Source organism: Pongo abelii, chromosome 2 (genome assembly GCF_028885655.2).
Source record: "Pongo abelii isolate AG06213 chromosome 2, NHGRI_mPonAbe1-v2.0_pri, whole genome shotgun sequence".
Taxonomy (NCBI): Eukaryota; Metazoa; Chordata; class Mammalia; order Primates; family Hominidae; genus Pongo; species Pongo abelii.
In genome coordinates this window covers 15,756,829-15,783,858 of record NC_085928.1, presented here as the reverse complement: position 1 = coordinate 15,783,858, position 27,030 = coordinate 15,756,829, and the positions used below count along the sequence as shown (strand labels likewise).

At 42.3% G+C, this 27,030-nt stretch overlaps 1 protein-coding gene across 2 annotated transcripts in view; it reads left to right on the top strand.

Annotated features, from left to right (window-relative positions):
• Nucleotides 1-22,007, top strand: part of CASR (calcium sensing receptor) — a 112,966-nt gene extending 90,959 nt beyond the window's left edge. Inside the window, exons 5-7 of one of the 2 annotated variants that reach the window (XM_002813225.5) lie at nucleotides 6,272-6,502; nucleotides 12,497-12,620; nucleotides 14,073-22,007. In XM_002813225.5, the coding sequence (XP_002813271.1) occupies nucleotides 6,272-6,502; nucleotides 12,497-12,620; nucleotides 14,073-15,577 (1,860 nt within the window). In that variant the 3' untranslated portion in view covers nucleotides 15,578-22,007. Of the gene's footprint in view, nucleotides 1-6,271; nucleotides 6,503-12,466; nucleotides 12,621-14,072 lie in introns of both variants that reach the window. The other variant, XM_063722641.1, reaches the window with a different exon arrangement.
• The last annotated feature ends 5,023 nt before the right edge of the window (nucleotides 22,008-27,030 follow it).

The window sequence follows — 27,030 nt, the reverse complement described above, 5'->3', positions numbered from 1 at the left end:
ATTTGTGTGTTTGATTTACTAAAATTTGGTTAAGAAATTTTGCTTCTATGTTCATGAGGACTATTGGTCTATAGTTTTATTTTATTGTAATATCTTTGTCTGGTTTTGGTGTCTGAGTAATGATGACCTCAGAATGAGTTTGGCAGTATTGACTTCTTTTTTGATGTTCTATAAGACTTTTGTAGAATTGGTATTAATTCTTCCTTAAATCTTTGGCAGAACTCATCAGTGAAGCCACCTTTAGTTGGCTTTCTTTGTGGGATTGTTTTGTTTTGTTTTGAGATGGAGTCTCGCTCTGTCGCCCAGGATGGAGTAAAGTGCCATGCTCTTGGCTCACTGCAACCTCCGCCTCCCAGGTTCAAGAGATTCTTCTGCCTCAGCCTCCCGAGTAGTTGGGATTACAGGCATGCACCGCCACCACCAGCTAATGTTTGTATGTTTAGTAGAGATGGGGTTTCACCACGTTGACCAGGCTGGTCTCTAACTCCTGGCCTCAAGTGATCCACCCACCTTGGCTTCCCAAAGTGCTGGGATTACAGGCATGAGCCACTGTCCATGGCCTGTGGGAAAATTTTGAACTGAAAATTCAATTTATTTAATGGATAGAATGCTATTTAGGTATATATGAGTCAGCTTTGATAATTTGTCTTTCAAAGACTTTGTCCACATCGTCTAATTTGTCAAATTTACTGGCATAACTTTATTTATAATATTGTTTACAATGCTCTCAGACTATAATTATAATGTCTGCAGCATCTGTAGTGTTGTCACTTCTCGAATTTATCATATTGTAAATATGCATCTTCTCCCTTTTTTCTGATCAGTCTGGCTAGAGATCCATCAACTTTATTAATCTTCTCAAAGAATCAGCTTTTGGCTTTAGTGATTTTTCTCAATATTTTTGTTGTCTATTTCATTTATTTCTATTCTGATCTTTGTCATCTCCTTTCTTCTGATTTATTTGAGTTTAATTTGCTCTTCTTTTTGTAGTTACTTATTTGGAAACTGAAGTCATTGATTTAAAAACCTTTCTTTTCTTATAATATAGATATTTACTGCTATAAATTCCACTATAAATATTGTATTAGCTGCATCCCTCAAATTTTGATATGCTGTGTTTTCATTTTAATTCAGTTTAAAATATATTCCAACTTTCCTTTTGATTTCTTCTTTGGCCCTCAGGTTTAGAAGTGTGTTATTTGGTTTCCAAGTTTCCAGTGATTTTTCCAAACATTTTTCTGTTATTTGTTTTTAATTTAATTCCGTTGGAGTCAACAAATTTTGTTTGATTTTAATATTTTTAAATTTATTGAAACTTGCTTTATAATCCAGAATATGGTTTATCTTTATAAATATTTTGTGTTCTTGAAAATAATGTATGTTCTATTGTTGGGATGACTGTTCTGTAAGTATCAATTAGATCAAGTTGGTTGATAGTACTGTCCAAGTCTTTTAAGTCTTTTATATTTTTATTGATTTTCTGCCTACTTCTTTCAGCTAATACGGATGCCTTATTGACCTTATTTTTCTCATTTATCCTCAGACTGATAAAAACCTCATCATGGGCACCACTTGTCCACATAGTCGTGCTGGACACCTACAGGTTTAATACCTATTCTATTAATTATGCACTCAAAAGACATAGTTTGAGTATCCACTAAAATCTAGGCCCTCTACAAACCACTGGAGATACAGAATGAAATAAGACAGTTCTTGCTTTAGAGAAGTTTGGTCTAATGAAGTGTGGGTACAAAATTCCTAGCTACAAAGATTCCAGGGTGCTTCCTTCTCCAGATAAGATGTTTACATTGCCATCTCTTCCCTCCTGCTTACCCTTTATCTCCCTGCCACATCCGAAGTTGGACTTGCCATGTCTCATTACTCAACTCGCTACACCAAGTATCCTAGAGGCTACCTTGTTATCAAGGTTCCTGCCAACTACAAATGTCGGTTTCACTAATTAATTCATATTTGGATTTTTAAAGTCCTTTTCCATGCCTTCTTTTTTGCAACAGCTTTATAAGATGTAATTCACATGCCATACAATTCAGTCATTTAAAGTATACAATTAAGTGGCTTTTAATACATTCACAGTTATGCAACCATAACTACAATCAATTTTAGAACATTTTCACCACATCAAAAAGCAACCTCATATCCTCTAACTGTCACTCCCTAGGCCCCCAAAGCCCCAGTCTTAGACAAACACTGATCTACTTTCTGCTTCTATACATTTAGACTTTCCTGGATATTTCATATAAATAAAATCATAAAACATATGATGTTTTGTGACTGGCTTCTTCTTCCTTATTGTAACATGTATCAGTACTTCATTCCTTTTTACAGCCAAATAGTATCCCATTGTGTGGATATACCACATTTTATTTATCCGTTTTCCCAATTGATGAACATTTGCGTTGTTCCCACCTTTGGTTGTTATGAGTAATGTTGCTATGAACATTTATGTACAAATGTTTGTGTGGACATATATTTTCATTTTTCCTAGGTATGTACACACACACACACACACACACACACACACACACACACACGAGTAGAATTGTTGGGTCAAAGGATAACTCTATGTTTAACTTTTTAAGGAACTGCCAGACGTTTTTTCCAATGTGGCTGCACCGGTTTACATCCCCACCAGCAGTCTATGGAGGACTCCAAGTTCTCTACATTTCAATCAGCCCTATTTCTTATCTAATCCAACGCCTTTTTAATATGAAATCTAGCCTCTTTTTTGCCTTGGCTCCTCTTTACTTATCTTCTGTATTTCCACTTGTTCTCTAGTACATACATGATTCTTGAGAAATTGATCTCTTTACTGGTCCCATAACACATCATGTTTATTCCTAATGTGATATCTTTGCCCATGCTGTTCCACTGTTTTTAACACCTTCCTTCCCTCTGTCCTTTGCCAGCCAAAATATGCCTGAAACCTGCATTGATCATTTCAGCCCTTTTTAATTTCTATCTCCTCTGCTAAGTTTCTCTGTACTTAGAGATGATACCCCATCAGTTAGCAGTTAACTATATTTTATCTTGCACTGTTTACTGCTTCATTGAATATTTATGTTGTGTATTTTATCCCCTAATCCATATGAAAACTCCATGAGGATGGGATGACCTTTTCTTGTAGTTCTGCAGCCCAGTTCAGAACACACAGTGGATATTCTGTAAATATTTCCTGGTTGATTGATTCCAATACTATAAAATTCCAGTCTTGTATTTATTATGAGTTTTTTAATGAATACTTAGAAACTTTAAGAAAATGATTTTTGATTGTTTCTCCTTTGAAGTTAGGATTATGGTGGAAATCTCCAGCCCATGCCAATAATAATGCAGAAGACTTGTAGCCAGGGATGAGCTTTAAGTCACTTGTCTGACCAGTGTGAAAGATGACCAGCTAATTATGAAAGGATCTTGTTCGGTTCCCCTCCCCACTTCTACCCTGATGCTGGGAGAGTTCCACTTCAGAGAACTAGTGGACAAAGGAGAGAAGCAGCTTGTTGCCTGGAATGTTAAGAACTAAGGAACTGAAACCTAAATAGGAAGAAGAAATGTATGCTAACTACTAGAGCTTTACCACTATATATGCATTTCAATAAGGATGTATTACTGACCTCTAACAAATATTTGCCATGGACACTGTAAGCAATTTATATTGGAGGTGTAGGATGGTGTTGTAGAAAAGCCATGTTTAACCCCCAGCTCCAGCACTTAGTGGCTACATGACTTTTGCAAGTTTCTTGACCTTACTATGCCTCCGTTTCATCATCTAGAAAATGAAGATACTAATAGTTCTAATCCACAGAGGTGCTGTGAGGATTAAATAATATAGTATGTATTAAGTATTAGAACAGGGACTGGCACATAGGAAGTACAAATAAGAGGTAGTTTCCTACCTCTTCACTTTTTTCATCTCCTTTTCCACACACACAGACCTGGCATGGCATGTGGACAGGATAGTGGAAACTCTATGATTAGGATGAAGCATTTGCACTGACAAGTCATGGTAGGTACATGGGACCAAAGTATGGAGGGCTTTGGAAGCTACCTGGATAAGTTTGAAGCACACTTCATCTGAGTCATGGTAGGTCCCCAGCAGGAACTGGGAGGGGCACGATTACAGCATGGAGAAGGATGATGGCCCTGTCAGAAAGGCCCCCAAACTGCTAAGAGCAAGGTTTCGAGCAATGTGGGAGTGGGGGCGGTATTAAAGAGCAGAAGAAATGCATGTTCCTCTGAGGGCAAGAAGGATGTGTCAGGAAAAGGATGTGTTGGGGTAGAGACAAAAGATGTACACCACTCTGGGTAGGAGAAAGTCAGGTCACCCCAACAGCGAGGAGGGATAGGAAGTGGAGGTGGAGATAAAAGAAAGGAACACATCTAGAACACCTCCTCTCCACTGACTGCCTTAAGGCCTCAGTAAAAATGAAGGCAAACATAAGGTTGTCAAACATCAGAGAAGGTGGGAAGGCTCAGGAGAAGATGAGGGACACAAATCCTTAGTAGGAGCCATTCTCCATCTTTTTTGAGGATGGCTCAGCAGCTCTGGTTGCAGAACCAGGTAGCAGGGAGTGAGGGGTCCCTTTCCTTCATAGACCTGAGTTGAAAGTCAGGGCAGCCAGGGCCTGCCAATGGAGCAGTGTTCACAGACTGCAGGTTAGGGGAGGTTCCCAGGGTGGTATGCCTGTGAGCACACATATTCTATCATGGACTCTGCCCCCAAGCATATCTTGGAGCTACTTATGGATAAATCCAAGTGACTACTCTCCTGTATTTAATATTCCTTACTATAAATAAATGTTTGTCTAAAAATAAAGTTAATACAGATATCAATTGTTAAGAAGCAATGCCATCTCTGGAGTGGAGTGGGACAGAAGAGGTACTGGCTCAGTCCACGTGTTTGTCACACATATCAGAATAATTTGGCCTCAGAAAGGCCTATTAAGGCCATTCATTAGATGGACTCAGCCCAAATGTTGTCCCAGTGTGAGATTAGATGTTGGATTTTAAGTACCTTAAAAACAATGATAAATGGCTGGGCGCAGTGGCTCATGCCTGTAACTCCAGCACTTTGAGAGGCTGAGGCAGGATGGTCGCTTGAGCCCAGGAGTTCGAGACCAGCGTAGGCAACATAGTGAGACCTTGTCTCTACAAAACCAAAAAAAAAATTAGCTCAGAATGGGAGACTACTGGAGACTCAGGAGGTGCAGTGGAAGGTGTACCCTACACTCACAGGCTGGACCCTGCCTTACTCTCACTTGGTGTCACAGTGACACAAGGCTGGCCTCACATGAAAGATAAGTGGCTGAGTGCCCACTGCCTCCTCTTGACTGATGTCAGGAGCATGTGAGGAAGCAGAGCCAGGAGCCCGTGAGGAAGCAGAGCCAGGAGCCCAGCGATGCTGCAGTAGAGTATAGCAATTAAGAGCGCAGGATTGTGACCCTGGATGAGATACTTAAAGTTTTCAGTGCCTCAGTTTCCCCAGCAATAAAATCAGCTTAATACTATTTGTTGTGCGGATTTGATGAGATAATGGATATAAAGTACTTAGGGTCATGCATGCCTGAATGGTAGTAAAATGACTGATACCTAAAATGTTTACATGACAACATGTGATATGTGTTAGTAATCATTATGATGACTTTTTTGTGCAAAGGCTTTGTGACACATAAAACCTTATAAAAATTCAAGGATTTGCCATGACTCTGACAACAATAATGGCCAGGGCTTTGCCCACAGCCTCATCTCTTTCTTCCTTCCACCCCACTCTGTGAATCTTGGCAGCAAAGCACTTCCACAGCAGCAGGACCATAGGGAAAGAAAGTGCGGAGAATAAGAGCATTCAGCCATTTCTCCAGTCCTTCCCCAATGCCCAGCTTAGAAGATGCCAGGGATGGGCTCTGGCTTATAAATCCTGCCCCTCCTGGGGCACCACCAGGTGATGGCACACCTGCAGCACCTTTGACCTGGCCAGTTGCCAGGTGAGATGTCTCCCTTTCCTTTCCCCATCTTCGAGAAAGTGTTTCCTACCCTAATTATAATTTGAATAATAATTAAAGCCCATGGCTTAACAGGGCTGCTGCTAACACAGGCAAGTACTTTGGTGTGAATTAGAAAAAGCTGTCTCTTCCTCAAGTCACGTTCCTCCCACTTTGTTGCAACAAGATAGTTTACCGTCGTTGTGCAGGGCAAAGCCTACCTAATTGGTTCTATGTGGCAGCCCTGTGGCTTGTACTCATTCTCTGCTCCTCTTTAGGTCCTGAAGCACCTACGGCATCTAAACTTTACAAACAATATGGGGGAGCAGGTGACCTTTGATGAGTGTGGTGACCTGGTGGGGAACTATTCCATCATCAATTGGCACCTCTCCCCAGAGGATGGCTCCATCGTGTTTAAGGAAGTCGGGTATTACAACGTCTATGCCAAGAAGGGAGAAAGACTCTTCATCAACGAGGAGAAAATCCTGTGGAGTGGGTTCTCCAGGGAGGTAGGTGCTGTCCATCAGAAAACCAGATGTCTCCACCAGGGGCAGGAAACTGTGCTGGGCTTTGGGAGGGCCTTTGTTTTCCCCACTGGACTTCCAAAATAAAGAGTCCACTTCCCTGAACTCTCTGGCCTCTGCAATCTTGGGGCTCCCTGTGAAATCCATAGTGTTTAGTGTAAAGAGAAGAATCTCCAGAACCTAAGCCCCATGCCTTCCTACTGTATTGAAACAGTTTCATTTTTTCACAAATATGACTCCCTAGCTAGTCACAAAGTTTCCTTGGCTAAAACTTTCCCTAACTAGAGCAAAATATTTAAGCAAATGTAAACATCGCTCAAGTCAGTGGCTCTCAGCTGGGCCAAGGGCAGGGGAAACAAGTTTTAGAGTGGAAGGGACTGCTTTTGGGTTGTCACAATGACCAGGAAGTATTAGTGGCCTTCAGCACTTGGGATCCAGGGATACTAAGTGTCCAGCATGTGTGGGACAAGCTTACATGACAAAGAATTGCCCCCACCTCAATGGCCAGTAACAGCCTTTGAAAGACACTGGAGTCCAAAATGGAGCTGGATGTTTTCACCTGAGTCATTTGGTGTTGTCACCATCCTTACAGCCTGGACAGTTCACACAGAGGTAGTTCACTGTCATCTAGACAGCCTGGGGCTGCTGAACTGTAAATCAGAAGGACAATTCATTCTCCTCCTCCAGGAGACCTGTAACAAAGAGGAGGATGCTTGTGTTCCTGAGTATCACTGCATCTAGAAGCCTGTTAATAACCAGAAGCCCACTCCTCAGTCAATTTGCACTCAAGGAAGAGAAACATGATACACTGGAATGATGACCATTCTGTGATGTTTGTGTCCTAGAATATAGCAGGCTCCTGAGAACCCAGGTCCTCTGTAAGAACACAGATCCTAGACAGGGCATCCTCTTAGCATTCGCCTTTTATTATCACCTTTGAGCATCTTGGACCACATTTTTTTTTTTTTTTTTTTTTTTTTTTTGAGATGGGGTCTGGCTCTGTTGCCTAGGCTGGAGTGCAGTGGCACGATCTCGGCTCACTGCAGCCTCTGCCTCCCAGGTTCAAGCAATTCTCTCACCTCACCCTCCCAAGTAGCTGGGATTACAGGCGCACCACCACACCCAGCTAATTGTTGTATTTTTAGTAGAGACGGGGTTTCACCATGTTGGCCAGGCTGGTCACGAACTCCTGACCTCAGGTGATCCACCCTCCTCAGCCTCCCAAAGTGCTCGGATGACAGACATGAGCCACCGCGCCCAGCCATCTTGGACCACCTTTTATAACATAACCAAAGACTCACTTCATCTTCTTATCAAGTGCTTCTTAGGTTGACAGGTTCCTGATGAGATGCTACAATTTCACTGTTACCCAGCATGTAGATGGGTTACCACTGGGAAGGTCTCCCATAGACAGTGAATCTCATCCACAGTGTGCCGTTTTTAATAGCTTACACCTCAGAGGGTGGGTTCTCAATTATAAATATGTCATGACTTTTCCAGATGGAGATTTGGGGGTTCCAGATGTTATATTCCTCTGTCCACTAATTATTCCTTTGTCTAATTTATCACGCATTTTCACTGACTGGAGTCTAAATTGATCAGCTATACTGCCACCTGTTTACCCCTGTTGGATCATCCAGTTTATCTTTCACCCGCATTAATGCATGGAATTGAATTCTCTAATGGCACATGTCTCTCCACTGCAGCAGGGAACTATCTCCTGTACAGTTCTCCATAGCCCTAAATGTCCTCTCCCAGGCTATGTACATCATGGGCTTAAACATTGATAGATGAATAACACAGGGAATTCTCATTAATTCAGTCACTTATGTTCTTGGAATAGTTGACACAGTTATAAGTTAAATCTAATTTTTTCCATAGAAACATTACCTCAAACGTAGCACACAATGGATACTCAACAAATCTTAGGATCTACTCTATTATTTTGTGTACTTTTTGTGGAAATGACCACAAAAATACCACCTATATTTAACTATAAATTATATATTAATAACTTCTCTACATATTTCACAAAGTTGTTATTGAGATCAAACGAGATCAAGGATGAAAAGCATATGATAAACTGAATCATACTACTAATATATAAATGCAAAGTATTATTAATATGGCATTATACTTAACTGATGTTCTCAATTTTCTTACAAATGTAGCACTAAATTTAAAGCTAGATAGAGCTTTAAAGATCCTTGTATCCAAGCTTCCAATTTGAAGTTGATGACACTGAGGTTTTAGGATGCAAAGGTGACTTCTCAGGCCAAACAGATGGTCAGTATAAAAGCTGAGACTAGGCCCCAAGGGCCCTAACTTAGACCTCAGTGCTCCATTCCCTACACTATGCTGCCAATAATTCTTTCCTTGTTTTGCTGCAACAAATAAGAAGTAAAAGAGACACCTTAATTAGGGTCTTGGAATTCAGATGAGCTTCCTTGGCCAGAATTGGACAGGCATCTTTAATAAGACTGTTGAGGAGGCTTGGAGATACTTGACTGCTTTTTGGAAAAATTGATCTTTCTGGTGGCTACCTCAGCCCACTCCTGTGGTGATAGGATTTCTCTTTAGCTCATGATTGCTGAAGGATGCAGTAAGCGGACCCAGATGGAGACATTCTTCTAAGCCTTGACTGGTATAAAGCAGAGTTTGGTTAGTGAAAAGTGCAGACTTTGAAGACTGACCTGAGTGCGAATCTCAGCTCTCCAGTCAAGCCATTGTGTGACCTTCAGCCTGTTCCTTAACCATTAAGAAGAGAAAAAGAGGCATGGCAGACATTGCTATAGGCCCTCATTATTTATACTCCTCTTTTTCTTTAAAAATAGAACTCTATTTTAGCTAGACACATGACTACCCAGATTCAAGATGACATTTTTCAGCCTTCATTTCTACTAAGTGTGGCCCCGTGACTAAATCCTGGAGAACGGGATGTAAGTGGCAGTGTTGTGGGATGGCTTCTGGGAACCTTCTTTAAGAAAGTGCTTGCAAGTATCCTTTGCTCTCTTCTTCATCCCTTCCTCTATCTTGCCTCCTGGAAACCAGATGTCACTATCAAGGACTATGAGGCAAAGACAAACATGTCAGAACCACCAGGTAGAAAGAGTCTAGGTGTCCAACATTATGGAGTGCTATATCACTCTAGACCACATCCCTAGACATTTATACGAGAGAGAAATACAGTTCAGTCTTGTTGGAGTTATTACTTTGAGATTTTTGGCACTCACAGCCTAGCAGAAACCAAGAAGGAAAGCTACTAAATTTATTTTGTGATGATAATATAATCTTGATACCAAAAACAGATAGAACAATACAAGCAAAGACAATTATAGGACAATATTGTTTATATACATAGATGCTCAAATCCTAAATAAAATATCACCAAACAGACCAGCAATGTATAAAATAAACATCATCTGCTAGTAGAGTTAGCGGTGAATGTACAGGAATGTAATGATAGCCAAACTTTACAAAGTTCATAAATGTAGATTATTACATTAGCAGAATAAAAGATAAAAGTTCTGCAATGTCAGTAGACACAGAAAAAGTATCTATTAACATTCAACACCCTCTCAGGTTAAAAACAAAAATTTCATTAATCTAGGAATAGAAGGGAACCTCACTTTACTTTGTTAAAGGATACAGCAACCATCATTCTTTTTTCATTGTATTTCTTTTAAGTTCTTGGGTACACGTGCAGGATGTACAGGTTTATTACATAGGTAAATGTGTGCCATGGTGGTTTGCTGCACCTGTCAACCCATCACCTGGGTATTAAACCCAGCATGCACTAGCTCTTTTCCCTAATGCTCTCCACCCCACTACCCTTTCCCAACAGGCCCCAGTGTTGTTCTCCACCCTGTGTCCATGTGTTCCCATTGTTCACCTCCCACTTATAAGTGGGAACATGGGGTGTTTGGTTTTCTGTTCCTGCAAAACATAATTCATCACATAAACAGAACTAAAAACAAAAACCACATGACTATCTCAATAGACACAGAAAAGGCCTTCGATAAAATTCAACATCCCTTCATGCTAAAAACTCTAAATAAACTAGGTATTGAAGGAACATACCTCGAAATAATAAAAGCCATTTATGACAAACCCACAGCCAATATCATACTGAAAAGGCAAAAGCTGGAAGCATCCCCCTTGAAAACTGGCACAAGGATGCCCTCTCTCACCACTCTTATTCAACATAATATTGGAAGTTCTGGCCAGGGCAATCAGGCAAGAGAAAGAAATAAAGCGTATTCAAATAGTAAGAGAGGAAGCAACCATCATTCTTTAATGGGGAAAATTTAGAAGCATTCCTAGTGTGGGTTTGGAAAACAGGGCCTTTAGCTTTCATTGAGTGATCAAATGGGTTGGTAACTCAAGGACTGAGAGAACATGTCTGAGGATACCTTGTCACCATAGTTGAAGATGATGATGTGAGTTGTCCTTTTCCCTCCCCTCCCCTTCCCTTCCCTAGGTCATGAGAGTCTTGGCAATCATCAGGTCCATTACTGCCTTTCCATTCCTCATTCATTAGAAGATAATGTCAATCATCTTCTGTTCAAGTTTTTTTTAACTCCTTTGTCAAGCCAGTCATTTCTGCTAGAAGCAACGACAGTTATTTTACTGCTTTCTGTGTTTGTAAGACATCTTACAAAGTAGTAGGTAGAGGGGAGACCCGTTAAATAGACATTATGGAAATAGTAAGAGCCCTACTATGTATTAAGCATTACTCCAGGCTTTGTACCTGGGGTTACAAAGATGAGTGAGAAGTGCTCTCTACCTTTAAGATACATATGCTGTTGCAAAACGGACTTCATTCTTGTGATACATTTCTTGTCTTTGAAACATATAGATTGTTAGATAGTAAATGACTAATAAATTTCTAGAATAAATACTCAATTAGCTGGTGCAAAGAATGAGATAGAAGCAGGACTTCCTGAAATGGTGAAGCAATGATAAAATTGGACAAAACTGGACAAAAACCACTGAAGAACCTGGAAGTTAACCAGAAGCACACAACAAAAGGTGAAGGGTTTTGTTTGTTTGTTTTGTTTTGTTTTGTTTTTAACAAAAACTAATGAAATTCTGGTAAGAACACTGGTAGTCTATGGCATTTTAGCCTGGGCCTGCTCTTCAGTTGTTTCTAATAATTCAGTTGTTCTTTTGGATTTTCTTTATGGCGACCATATCATCTGCAAATAACTACAGTTTTATTTGGTCCTTTTCAAAATGTATGCACTTATTTTTCTTGTCTGATTCCACTAGCTAAGACCTCCAGTGCAAAGTTAAAGAGTAGTGGTGACAGTGGACATCCTTGTTTTAAATGGAAATACTTTTAATGTTTTCTCTATATGAATGATATTTACTCTAAGAGGTTTTTTGTTACCCTTTTTCAAGTTAAAGATATTTCTTCCCACTCCTTTTTTACTAAGCTTTTATCAATAGTTTGTGTTGGATTTCATCAAATGCTTTTTATTTATCTGTTGGTGATCATATGATTTTTTCTCCATTAATTTGCTAATGCAGTGAATAATACTTATAGATTTGTCTAATATAGACTTTTTTGCACTCCTGAGCATAAACCCACCATGGTCATGATGCATTTTCTTTCTTATGTCCTTTGAGTCTGTTGTCTAGTGTTTTAGTATTTCTCATCTGTTTTCAAGTAGTGGAAAGTAGTGGCGCTTTTCCCGGATCATCACAGAATCCCATGGAGGTGTGTGTGCGTATGTGTGCATGCATGTGTGTGTGTGTGTGCATGTATACACACACACTTGCCCATAGGCATCTGTCCCTTTCACAGATACTAGAACCAAGGACCTCTGGACCTCCCTTTGCCTGGAATGGGCCCAGCATCTGTCACACTGATTCTTGTGCCCAAACTCCTCCCTCTTACATGTTTTGAAGAGACAGTAGGGCTGGCCCCTGACCCTACAACTACAGCCACTCACCTTTGTGCTGTCTGTCCTCCAGGTGCCCTTCTCCAACTGCAGCCGAGACTGCCTGGCAGGGACCAGGAAAGGGATCATTGAGGGGGAGCCCACCTGCTGCTTTGAGTGTGTGGAGTGTCCTGATGGGGAGTATAGCGATGAGACAGGTAAGGGAACCCCTCTTGGGCATTGTGCAGGGCTTGGTCCACTTCGGAGGCCTGGGGTCAGTGAAGCCCATGGAAGGGCTGGGCTGAGATGGTGCTTTGCACAGTTTCTCATTTAACAAGGATATGTCTAAGCATCACAAAATGTTGGGCATGGAGGTGGAATAGAAAAAGATGTTAGATGTTCTTTTAATACCGTAAAAGCTAACAACACCTATTACACAACTTTATCTTACTTTATATTGTTGGCCAATATATTTCCTTTTTGTTAGAGTTTAGTGGCCCTGAATGGACAAAGTTCTGTCTGCTCCAGACTCCAGAGTTAATAGGCCATCATAGAATTGCCTGCTGGGTACCTGGCACTGAATTTGCTATCTTACTTGTGTTTTTCCTGTTTCTCAGGTTATTTTTAGGTGGGAATAATAATTAAACCTATCCTATAGAGTTTTGAGAATTAGATGATTAATATTGGCAATGCACATGGTAAGTTCTACATAAATATTTGTTAAATAAAACTTTGGCATATTAGAAGTACTCTATAAATATTAACTATAGTTGATATTATTATCTCATGTTATCCTCACCCCAGTAATGGGGTTATTGCTGCTCCCATTTTATAAATTAGGAAACTGAGGCTCTGAGAGGTTAAGAAGCTTGACCAAAGTCACATCACTAGTAAGTAGTATGGCCAGGATTCCATCCAGATCTCTAACTCCAAAACCCATGCTCCTTTCACTGCCCAAAACTGCATACTGCCTGGGAGTTAGCAGAGACTTCGTAAACAGTTGTCAATTGAATGAGTCTGCAGCCTCCCTCATCGAAAAGTTGTGGATGTGGAGTGAGGAAAGCACAGGTCATGTGCATGGGATACTCTGCTTTGATCTAAAAGGAAGTCTGCTCTGGCACGTCTACAAAGCCCATCCATATATCCAAAATAAATCACTCTCCATGTGAGATGTCAGATATGTTCATTTGCCTCACTAGAGTAGCCAGTTTACTGCCCATATGTATCCCACAACATCATGTTGTAAACCTCAAATATTACCCAATAATATTTAAATAAATAAATCAGGCTAAGCTTGAATCATTCTGTGAAGAGTTGATGGACCATGCTAGACCTCTGGTGTGCAGGGCAACCACCTGTCCAGCAAGGTTGATCATTCCCTGCCATCAGCAGGTAGTGTTAAATGAAACAAGGGCCTCACCCATGTCATGTGCAAAGGGAAAACAAACTAACAATAGAACCATCAGAGTTACATGAAATTAACCATGTTATTAAACATGTCGGGGTTCAGCATATTTTTGATAATGTAAAAATCAGAATGATTTCATCAAAATGGAGAAAATATGTAGTGACCACATCCAAAAAACTATGTATTCCCACCACCACATATACACTCACACATTTTAGTCTGTGCCACACAATAACTCACTCTTCACCGGGACATTTTACAGATGCCAGTGCCTGTAACAAGTGCCCAGATGACTTCTGGTCCAATGAGAACCACACCTCCTGCATTGCCAAGGAGATCGAGTTTCTGTCGTGGACGGAGCCCTTTGGGATCGCACTCACCCTCTTTGCTGTGCTGGGCATTTTCCTGACAGCCTTTGTGTTGGGTGTGTTTATCAAGTTCCGCAACACGCCCATTGTCAAGGCCACCAACCGAGAGCTCTCCTACCTCCTCCTCTTCTCCCTGCTCTGCTGCTTCTCCAGCTCCCTGTTCTTCATCGGGGAGCCCCAGGACTGGACGTGCCGCCTGCGCCAGCCGGCCTTTGGCATCAGCTTCGTGCTCTGCATCTCGTGCATCCTGGTGAAAACCAACCGTGTCGTCCTGGTGTTTGAGGCCAAGATCCCCACCAGCTTCCACCGCAAGTGGTGGGGGCTCAACCTGCAGTTCCTGCTGGTTTTCCTCTGCACCTTCATGCAGATTGTCATCTGTGTGATCTGGCTCTACACCGCGCCCCCCTCAAGCTACCGCAACCACGAGCTGGAGGATGAGATCATCTTCATCACGTGCCACGAGGGCTCACTCATGGCCCTGGGCTTCCTGATCGGCTACACCTGCCTGCTGGCTGCCATCTGCTTCTTCTTTGCCTTCAAGTCCCGGAAGCTGCCGGAGAACTTCAATGAAGCCAAGTTCATCACCTTCAGCATGCTCATCTTCTTCATCGTCTGGATCTCCTTCATTCCAGCCTATGCCAGCACCTATGGCAAGTTTGTCTCTGCCGTGGAGGTGATTGCCATCCTGGCAGCCAGCTTTGGCTTGCTGGCGTGCATCTTCTTCAACAAGATCTACATCATTCTCTTCAAGCCATCCCGCAACACCATCGAGGAGGTGCGTTGCAGCACCGCAGCTCATGCTTTCAAGGTGGCTGCCCGGGCCACGCTGCGCCGCAGCAACGTCTCTCGCAAGCGGTCCAGCAGCCTTGGAGGCTCCACTGGGTCCACCCCCTCCTCCTCCATCAGCAGCAAGAGCAACAGCGAAGACCCATTCCCACAGCCCGAGAGGCAGAAGCAGCAGCAGCCGCTGGCCCTAACCCAACAAGAGCAGCAGCAGCAGCCCCTGACCCTCCCACAGCAGCAACAATCTCAGCAGCAGCCCAGATGCAAGCAGAAGGTCATCTTCGGCAGCGGCACGGTCACCTTCTCACTGAGCTTCGATGAGCCTCAGAAGAACGCCATGGCCCACAGGAATTCTACGCACCAGAACTCCCTGGAGGCCCAGAAAAGCAGCGATACGCTGACCCGACACCAGCCATTACTCCCGCTGCAGTGCGGGGAAACGGACTTAGATCTGACCGTCCAGGAAACAGGTCTGCAAGGACCTGTGGGTGGAGACCAGCGGCCAGAGGTGGAGGACCCTGAAGAGTTGTCCCCAGCACTTGTAGTGTCCAGTTCACAGAGCTTTGTCATCAGTGGTGGAGGAAGCACTGTTACAGAAAACGTATTGAATTCATAAAATGGAAGGAGAAGGCTGGTCTAGGGAGAATGCAGAGAGGTTTCTTGGGGTCCCAGGGATGAGGAATCACCCCAGACTCCTTTCCTCTGAGGAAGAAGGGATAATAGACACATCAAATGCCCCGAATTTAGTCACACCATTTTAAATGACAGTGAATTGACCAATGTTCCCTTTAAAATTAAAAAAAAGAAGAGCCTTGTGTTTCTGTGGTTGCGTTTGTCAAAGCATTGAGATCTCCACGGTCGGATTTGCTGTTCACCCACATCTAATGTCTCTTCCTCTGTTCTGTCCCACCCAACAGCTCAGAGATGAAACTATGGCTTTAAACTACCCTCCAGAGTGTGCAGACTGATGGGACATCAAATTTACCACCACCAGAGCTGAGAGTCTAAAAGACAGAATGTCACCAGTCCTGCCCAATGCCTTGACAACTGACTGAACTTTAAATGTTCACAACATAAGGAGAATGTATCTCCTCCTATTTATGAAAACCATATGATATTTTGTCTCCTACCTGCTGCTGCTATTATGTAACATCCAGAAGGTTTGCACCCCTCCTATACCATATGTCTGGTTCTGTCCAGGACATGATACTGATGCCATGTTTAGATTGCAGGATCACAAGAATCACCTCAAATTGTTAGGAAGGGACTGCATAAACCAATGAGCTGTATCTGTAATTAATATTCCTATATGTAGCTTTATCCTTAGGAAAATGCTTCTGTTGTAATAGTCCATGGACAATACAAACTGAAAAATGTCAGTCTGGTTTATATAAGGCAGTATTATTGAGCTCTATTTCCCCACCCCACTATCCTCACTCCCATAAGCTAAGCCTTATGTGAGCCCCTTCAGGGACTCAAGGGTCCAGAAGTCCCTCCCATCTCTACCCCAAAGAACTCCTGAAGCCAGATCCACCCTGTCCCCGTGCAGAGTAAGTTCCCAATTATTGACCTGCTAATAGCTGCTAGGGTAGGAAAGCGTGGTTCCAAGAAAGATCCACCCTCAAATGTCAGAGCTATGTTCCCTCCAGCAGTGGTGTTAATACTGCTGGTCACCTAGGCTCTGGAGCCAGAGAGACAGACCGGGGTTCAAGCCATGGCTTGGTCATTTGCAAGCTGAGTGACTGTAGGCAGGGAACCTTAACCTCTCTAAGCCCCAGCTTCTTCATCTTTAAAATGAGGATAATAATCATTCTTTCCCCTCAGAGCTCTTATGTGGATTAAACGAGATAATGTATATAAAGTACTTTAGCCTGGTACCTAGCACACAATAAGCATTCAATAAATATTAGTTAATATTATTACTGATACTGTAATAATTATTTTTTCCCTTACTTCAAATACAAAACAAAACATAAGTATTAACCATTCAGATTGTACTGCCTAGCACACTGATCACAATCACTTTCTCTGTAATAAGCCCAAGAGCTCTGGGGCCCAACACATGGGGTCAGCCCTAGTAACACTGGCTCATGGTGAGGAAGCCAGAAAGCTGGTCAGCCCCTCAGGTGGCCCAATGCCCTGTCTCCGCAGTGTCAGGGCCTGGACCTCCAGCATCCAGGGAAGACCATCACCAGTCTAGGAGGAGGTTCTAAGCTGAGGCCAAACCATTGCAATTAAATCTCCTGAAGGCTCAAATTTTACAGCTCTTGGTGACTTCTTCCCCTGACCACTTTCTTCCAAAGGGGCGCCTTTCAGTGATTTGTAGGGCAAATTGGTTGACTTGATAGCTGTTAAGATTATGATGAGAAACCATTAGAGGGCACCATGTGGGAGTGTGACCGTGAGCAGAAGGTGGTGACTCAGGATGACCCAAGTGAGGTGCCTGCTCCCCACCTAGGAAGGGCACCGGCCCCCACCCAGCCTGTGCCCCCCTTCAGTCATGCCTCTGAGCAAGGCACCGAGCTGAGTGGAGATTTATATTAAACATTTTACTTGGTCTTAAAAAAAATACTGAAAATGTGATGGTTTCAAAATAGCTATGAGGGAACAGCCTCAACAGAATGTGACATACTTCTCCCTCCAGGGTTTGACTTCAATGTCCGCGTCACCCAAGGAGCTTTAGGAGGAAAACACAAGTTTACAGTGAGCTTTCATTTCACCAAGTGCTTGCAAATAAGGAGTCTCTCCCAATGCTATTGTCAGAAAGGCAGATACAGCAACACTGTCCCAATTTATACATAGCAGGCACAACTCAGCACAAAATCAGGGGTGTGAAATATGAACTTGCATTATTTTTCTACAACAACTTAATTTCTATCTCAAATTCCCCTCCAGCCTAGTGACAAACTTCATCTTAGTCGAATCGGGGTTTTCACAGTAACCTCAGTGTTTTCTGAGCTAATTTAGATGTTTGGGGATCAATTCAGAGGTTGTTCCTTCTCCCTTCCAGGAGGGTTTTTGTAATGTCGGGGTGGGCCTCCTCAGTCATCAGCAGCTCCCTTGTGACATTGCTGAAAGCAATCTTATCTGGCCTTCGCTGGCATGCTCTGAGGCATTGTATCCTCATCTGGTCCCATCATGGGATTCGTGGTGGTTTTCACGCATGCCTCACTGTCCTAACCAGTTGGTCTCTGTGGGGCCTGCTAGCTCTTGCAGCTACCTCCATGCTCATCCCTGAGGCCCAGAAATCACTGGCAGCCTCATTTGCACGTCTACTTGACTGCTGTCTCCCCATGACAGTACAGAGCTTATGGAGGCTAACAAAGCTTCCAGGGTACCAGAGAAGAAACAGGGTACATGTCTCCAAACCTGAATAGACTTCGTAGTGGGCAAATAATGGTCACCCAAAGATGCCCACATCCTCATCTCTAGAACCTATGGCTGTGTTGTTACATGGCAAGGGTGAATTAAAGTACAGTGGAATTAAGATTGCTAATCAGCTGACCTTGAGATAGGAAGAGTGTCCCAAATTATCCAGGTGGATCCAGTGGAATCCCAAGGGCCCTTAAATGTGGACGAAGCAGAAGAGTCAGTGTGAGAGCAATACAGTATGAGAAAAACACCACTGGCCAGTACTGCCTTTGCGTAGGGAAGTGGGCGTGAGCTGAGGAAGGCAGGCTGCTTCTAGAAGCTGGCAAATGCCAGAAAACCGATTCTCCCCTAAAATGTCCAGAAAGGAATGCAGCCCTGCCAACATCTTGATTTTAGCCCAGTGATACCCTTGTAGGACTTTGGACCTCCAGATCTGTAAGATAATACATTTGTGTTGTTTTAACCATGAAGTTTGTAGTAATTTGTTTCAGCAGCAACAGAAAACAAATACATTTGTATTGTTATCTCCTTCCCTGAGTTTTGGTAGCCAGAGCCTGTCTAAGAGATCTATTCCTGTTCTCACTGTGGTCCTCTTCCCTCCACCTAGCTCACTCGTTCCCCTCTAATATTCTATTCCTCTACATCTGCTTGGGAAAGTATAAACCTCATATTCTAAGTTTCCTGGCTTTGGCTATGGAAAATCCACGGCCATGTTGTCTCATTCTATTATCTGTCAGTAGGAGAAACCTGAAATCGGTAGCTTCAACAAACTAGTGTTTGCTTTTCTCTTGAATAAATGAAGTCAGGAGGTAAATATATGATCACCTTTTAATGACTTTTAAAAATATTTCTTAGGTTTTGTTAGCAATGGGAAACTGCTTACATTTCTTTTGAAAATTAAAATGAATTAAAAAGTTAAAAAGATTTTCATTCAAATGAAAGTGTCTTAGAAGATTTTAAGAATTTAGGTTGGAACTTTAGAGGTGATTATCAGCATATAACATCAATACCCTGAAAGTCCCTATGATCATCACACGTTGTCTAATTGCACTAATTTTGATTTTGGGGAAGTTAGGGCTACCCTACCTTTGTCTCCAAAAGTCACATTTCAAGGCAATGTTGTCTGTGGTTTTGCTCTGGCTGAAATCGCATAGCTATGGGCTGGCTCTGCCCAGCCAGAGCTTCCCTTTGCTCATCTGCTGCATTTGAAATAATTATTGCTAGAAGAATAATGGAACATCAATAAGGGGTGCTGGCTAATCACTGGAGGAGGTGGCCCTCATTTGTCTGAGCCTGAGTGGTCATTTTAGGAGTCCACTGGAGACAAGAACACTCCCAAAGGTGGGTGGAATTGGGGTAGGTGGGAGGAAGTCGCCATAGTGAGATCACGGCCTCTGGGAGAGAGGCCCAGATCATGGAAAAAATATCAAGACTTGGATGACAACTTTGAGTGACTTTGCTATTATACAAGGAGGGAGGCAGGGGTCAGGGAAACAACAAGCACAGGGTAGAACCTGTCACAGGAATAAAGGTGCATTCCAAGGATCCAAAGAAGAGTCTTAGCCTTGAGAGGAAAAGCTCAGCAAGTGGTATGAGAAATGGAGAACTGCTAGGTGAAGGCCAACACGGCAGGAAGCTGGGCAGAACCAGCATGAAGGTGCCTCTGGGAACTGGAGGGACAACTGTGACTCTAGCACCAAGTGGGGCTAGGGGAACCTTCTCCTCTGTTAGGAATAACCACCACATCCATCCCCTCCCCTGACCCCTGGACAAGAGTGGAGGACACTTGGAGTGGAGACAAGCAGGGGTACCCGTTTAAATCAACAGCTGAGGCCAGATGCAGAGGCTCATGCCTGCAATCCCAGCACTTTGGGAGGCTGAGGTGGGAGGATCACTTGAGCCCCAAGAGTTGAAGACCAGCCTGGGCAACATGGCAAAACCCCATCTCTACAAACAATTAAAAAAAAAAAAACAGCTGGACATAGTGTTACGCGCCTGTAGTGGCAGATACTCAGGAGGCTGAGGTGGGAGGATCTGCTTGAGCCCAGGAGGTGAAGGCTGCAGTGAGCTGTGATTGCACCACTGCACTCCAGCCTGGGTGACAGAGCAAGAACCTGCCAAAAAAAAAAAAAGAAGAAGAAGAAAAGAAAAAGAGCTTTATTGGAGGATAGAGGCGGGGGAATAATAGAGATACAGCACCAGCTCCCTGCCTCTAAAATGTGGGCACCTGGGTAACTAGATAGCACAGGAAGTTAGAACAAATAAAAGCAGCAAACTCTGTGACTGAAGTTTCAGCATATGGAAGGCAAATATTTTCAAGTTTAGTGAAAATAGGTAAGAGATCAAAGCCCAAGAATAAACCCTGGGGTCATTGCAGGATTTGATCCCTCACAAGGGCATCAGGAAATGTTTTTGGAAGAATGTGATTGTCTTCCTTGATATCAACCCAAAGATGTGGTTATTGTTCAGAATGTCCTGATTTTCTTTAAATGTTTTGTTTCTATCTGACCTCTCATTATAAATGAGAAACCTATAAATTATAAATATACACTCATTATAAATGAAGATTGCTTGGTAGTGGACTAACGGATGATTGTTTCTGCTTCTTTAGGATTTTCTAAATTTTTCCCAAGTTTTGTACATTAAGCACAAAATTATAACAGGAAAATAAAGAAAAGAACTTAAAATAAACATGCAACCAAATTATAAACAGATAAGCATATCATATTAGATAGGAATCACCATATTGGGTCAGTCACCCCTCCTACAAATTTTTCTTTTTTTTTAATTATACTTTAAGTTTTAGGGTACATGTGCACAACGTGCAGGTTTGTTACATATGTATACATGTGCCATGTTGGTGTGCTGCACCCATTAACTAGTCATTCACCATTAGGTATATCTCCTTATGCAATCCCTCCCTCCTCCCCTCACCCCACAATAGGCCCCGGTGTGTGATGTTCCCCTTCCTGTGTCCATGTGTTCTCATTATTCGATTCCCACCTATGAGTGAGAACATGTAGTGTTTGATTTTTTGTCCTTGCGATAGTTTGCTGAGAATGATGGTTTCCAGCTTCATCCATGTCCCTACAAAGGACATGAACTCACCATTTTTTATGGCTGCATGGTATTCCATGGTGTATATGTGCCACATTTTCTTAATCCAGTCTATCATTGTTGGACATTTGGGTTGGTTCCAAGTCTTTGCTATTGTGAATAGTGCCACAATAAACATACGTGTGCATGTGTCTTTATAGCAGCATGATTTATAATCCTTTGGGTATATACCCAGTAATGGGATGGCTGGGTCAAATGGTATTTCTAGTTCTAGATCCCTGAGGAATCGCTACACTGACTTCCACAATGGTTGAACTAGTTTACAGTCCCACCAACAGTGTAAAAGTGTTCCTATTTCTCCACATCCTCTCCAGCACCTGTTGTTTCCTGACTTTTTAATGATTGCCATTCTAACTGGTGTGAGATGGTATCTCACTGTGGTTTTGATTTGCGTTTCTCTGATGGCCAGTGATGATGAGCATTATAAATGAAGATTGCTTGGTAGTGGACTAATGGATAATTGTTTCTGCTTCTTTAGGATTTTCTGAATTTTTCCCAAGTTTTGTATATTAAGCACAAAATTATAACAGGAAAATAAAAAAAGAATTTAAAATAAACATGCAACCAAATTTTAAACAGATAAGCATATCATATTAGATAGGAATCACCATATTGGGTCAGTCACCCCTCCTACAAATTTTTCTAGAGCTCTAATTAGCTCCCAAGACTTTCACAGGACTTTTAAATTTCCGAATGGGCTGAAGACATAGAATAGTGGAAAGGAGTGGGATTCTAGGCAGTATGACAGATAAGTTACACGTCTTTGGATGAGGTACTTAAGCTTTCTTTGTCTCAGTTTCCACTATGAAAAGTACATAGGCCAGGCATGGTAGCTCACGCCTGTAATCCCAGCACTTTAGGAGGCCAAGGCGGGTGGATCATTTGAGGTCAGGAGTGTGAGACAAGCCTGGGCAACATGGTGAAACCTCATCTGTACAAAAAATTAGCTGGGCATGGTGGCGTGCACCTGTAATCCCAGCTACTTGGGAGGCTGAGGTGGAATGCTCCCTTGGGTCCAGGAGGCAGAGGTTGCAATGAAGCAAGATGTAGCCACTGCACTCCAGCCTGGACAACAGAGCCAGACCTTGTCTCAAAAAAAGAAAAGTAAATAGACTATTACCTGCCATAATTACCAACTACGGTTGTTTGCCAAATAAAACAAGTGATTTGAAAGGAACTTCAGAAATATAGGCAAAATCTAACTAATTATTAAAACCATGGGTGACTGAAGTTTAGAGGATTTGCTTTTGAAATCTCAGGAAGTACCATGGAATGCAATGATTTCTTCTGTCAGGTTTCTTAGTTGGAGGCAATAGAATTTACTCTAACTAGTTCAAGCAGAAAGGTACTTGTTATACGGTATTAGGAAGCTTATAACATTTTGGGAGGCTCAGTGATCCAAATTTAGTTGCTATAAAATCAGGATCAATTCACCCAGGAGAAATACCTAATCCCTCTATGAGGGTGTTCTGGCAAAAGTTTCATAACCTCCCCTGCCTTCCACTTAGCACCAAGACACAGAGAACCAGACACTGGAACCTTCACTGAAGCTGGAGGAACCAAATCCCTCTGCCTGTGCTTGGCCCCACTCACACCAACTTTCCAAGTCTCACATCAGCCACATGCAGAGCCCCGGCTGTCAGGGAGTCTGGCAATGTAGCATTTGCTTCCCAGCCTCTATAGTGGAGGAAGACCTGCTAGAAGAAGGTCAGAGTGGCTACTGAACAAGCCTGTCCGCAGTGTCTACTACCCCAAAACAAAGATTTTTAAGATCAAACACAACATGAAAAACACACTCTCAAGAAAAATATAAGCAAAATATGATTTATTTTTATCTCCACAGCTGTGGTAGATCCACAAGATGCTGTGCTGGAGGCTGAACTACACCAGGCATTTTACCATGAGGGAGAATCTGCTGGCAGAGGAGATGGAAAGACAGTGGGAACTTGCACTGCAGGGGAGGGTGGCATCAAGTGTGTTTTGTTATAAGCCAATTAGTACTATTTGTCTTTTTAAATAACACACATATGTTTGTATGTGTGTCTTTGCGTGTGTTGGTGTTGTATGGTAACCAGACCTGATAGCAATAAGTTAACAAGAAATGAGGGTTTCCAGATGGAGATTGCTGGGGGGAGAGTGCTAAGTGAACATGCTATGTGAACTGCATGCTTTTTACAAGAGGTTGAGGTTCTCCCATCCAGTCCACCACCACTGGACTGCCCTGTATGTAAGTCCCCTTCAGTAAACCCTATGCCTGCTTTGCTGGCTCCAGGTCTCTTCTTCAGCCTCTTGAACCTGGTGCCATCCCTGCTGCAGTTAATACAGGTCCAGTACAACAAGTGTCTATTTAGTAGCCTGGAGAAAATGCATAATGATTTAACAATGATTATGTCTGGGTGTTAGAATTATTAGTGATTTGTATTTTCTTTGTAATATTTTTCTGGGCTTTTTTTCCTTAATTTCTTTCCATGAGCATAATGTATCATAAAAAAAGAAAAATCTGTCACTTGGGTTCTCAGATAGGACAATATTATGGTCATGGTTTTGGTTTGTTCATTTGTTTAAGTTTTTATTTGGACATAATTTCAGACTTACAGAAAATTTGCCAAAGTAAAAGTAGTACAAAGAACACTTGACTCCCCACTGCCCAGATTCAGTTACTGTTTACATTTTAGCCCATTTGCTTTGTCCTTTGTGCCATGGTCATTTAACAAACTGTGATGCGCATTAAGTATTTATGGATGAAATCATATGATGTCTGGGATTTGTCTTAAAATACTAGAATGGGGAGGAAAAAAAGAATAAGGGAGAAAAATAAAACAGGAAGAACAGAAAATTATGGTCATTGAAGCTGGGTGACAGGTAAAGGAAGGTTCGTTTTTCTATTTCCCTTTTTTTTTAGTTTTAAATGTTTTTCATAATAAAAAATGTTAAAAAGCAGTGGAAGGATAAAAAATACTATTAGTCAAAAAAAAATCACACAAAAGAATTTCACTGATTTGACTGGTTCAATTAGCCACAAGAAAAGTTTGTCAAACACTCACAAAAAAGAGAACCTGAAAGTCTGCCAGGCAACTAAAATTGTAGTTGGAAAGCAAAAAAATTAAAATCAAATTAGGACTTTTACAACAAGGTTAAAAAGTAATTCTTTGGACTATATCAGAAAGGCCTTTCTGGAGCTTGATGAAAAACAAGTCCCCTGGATCTTCTAACATTTCATCCGTTTTTGATCTTATCCTTAGATGAACCAACTCTTGGCTGGGTCATATTTTTTATCGTCTTCTGGCAAAATGTTAAAAATTTCCTAACAGATCCTTCTTAGCCTTTGTGCCAGAAATTTCTCTTTTATGCACAGTTCCAAGTAAATAATCCAACAGGCAGCAAAATTAATTAGTTACCAACGTGTTCAGGCTAAAAGAGAACCTGTCTGGGCCATATTGAGGGGAGGCCTTCACCCGGGGAGCGTTGGCAACTGCTGATGTCCTGTGAGAAAAACAGGAGAGGATCCAGCGCCCAACACCCAGGCTAAGGCAATTATGCTATAATTCCATGTCAGGGAGCCCACAGACATTAGCTATGCAAACATGTGGACTATGTCAAAACACAATCAAGTTCTAGAAATAATGCTTAGGGAAGAATAGGACACAGAATAGGATATCCACACAGGATAACATGAATACAATTTCACTGAAAAGCAAAATGAGGGAATAGGATGGAGGAAATTGAGTTTATTGTTCATTTGCTTTTCTTTTGTAAAGTTACATAACTTCGCAAAGGAAGTAAAAAGGAAGGAGAGAGGGAAGGAAGGAAGAAAAGAAGGGAGGACAGAAGAAAGCCTTATCTGAGATCTGAGATATATATTTTAACTGTGATTTAAGGGCTAAGAAAGCCAAGATTCTAGGAGACAGGAGATTAGAGGAAGTCAGTTTTGGGCTCTTGAGGTAAATCCAGCAGAATTATTGACTGGATAGGCTATGGAGAGTGCTAATTCATTTCCCACACTCTGGTCAATATTAAGTGACCTGTGATAAGGTGGAAGACAAAACATTCAAAGAACAATTTTTTAACATCACTTTGTTATGCAACCAAATACAAAACAGACAAAATGTTATTAGCATTGCTCAATGTCTCCTCTTTCTGTGCCTCATCATCCTCCTGCACCTCCCACCATGCTAATGAAGGCCCCAGACATCTCCAGCCTGGACCATCACAACTGTCACAATCTTATTGAGCAAGCAAAGCTCGTGGGATAGAATCCTAAAGTAACTGCATTTTTGTACAATTTCATGTGATATCCAAAACTCTGAACACAGTTTCATTTGGGCCTCCTCCCCTTCCTCAGCTCAGGCCTCCTGCAGATGAACAAGTCTGTAGTCAGAGAAGAGGGTGTGGTTAGCCATTTCCCCCTTCACCCCATTTGTGCCGGGCCCTTTCCTCTGTGCACACTTGGTTAACCCCTCCGAAACTGGGACACAGGGAGGAAGGAAAGTAAGTTACAGCTGACTCTTTTGCTTGTGGGTACTTTCATGTGTTCTTTGGAGCCTTCTTCCATTGCCGGAGACCTGTCTCCTCCAGGTTCCTTAATGGGGGTGATATACTCTCCTCACCTGGAAGCATCCTCTGATATACCTAGTTTCTATTTGCCCCTCTAGGCAGCCCTCTTGACCAGGACCTAAGAACATGCAAAAGAATAAACTCTAAATCCCTATTGCCCTGGGGTTCTTTTCCAGGAAGCAAGGGCCACTGGATAAAATAAATGACGCAATGCAGATACACAGAAACACTCCATTTACTTCCCCTGACAGCCACCTCCATGGAAGATTCAACACAGCTGAAATGCCCAAAAAAAAATGTTCTTGAGTTCACAGGTGTGAATAATAACAGGGACAAAAACTCTCTCCTTTGACCAAAACTTTAGTCAAGCTCCTCTGAGTGCTCCTCATAACTAGGCCCAACCTTGGGCTTCCCTCCCTGTCCTTGTTGAATCAAATGTGAGCAAGAATCCTATCAAGTCAGGTTAGGGAAAATCCCCCACTCTAGGTATCTGACCACCCTCAATATCTTATCACCCTGGCCTGCCTGCAGCAAGAATCCTATCAAGTTAGTTTAGCCGGACACCCCTTATCCCTGATGTTTCCTCTTAGTCATTTTCCACCCACAGTCACCACCCTGCTCCTTGGCTACAAATCCCCACTTGTCCTGGTTGGGGTCAGAGTTAAGTCTGATTGGCAAGACCCTGTTGCAGTGGTCCCTATACCTATTGCCACGGCCCCCTCCGGTAAAATCTGCCTGACCATCTTGCCTAGTGCTTGGGTAATCTTTTTTTTAACAACCATTATTTCAAATTCAAAATCATGCCCTCAAGATCACTTCCTTGGTCCCAAGCCCCCTCCCAAACTCCTTCCAGACATTCCCCTAAGGTGGGAGCGTGGCTTTTTTCATTATAATACCCTTAAGGAGTCAGCCACATAATCAGGACACCCAAAAGTAGAGATTTCAAAGTTCAACTGAATCCCTCAACACATTTGGTTTTGACTCTAGCTATTTTCTTGGCTCAACTCCCTGTTCTGTTATATAGGC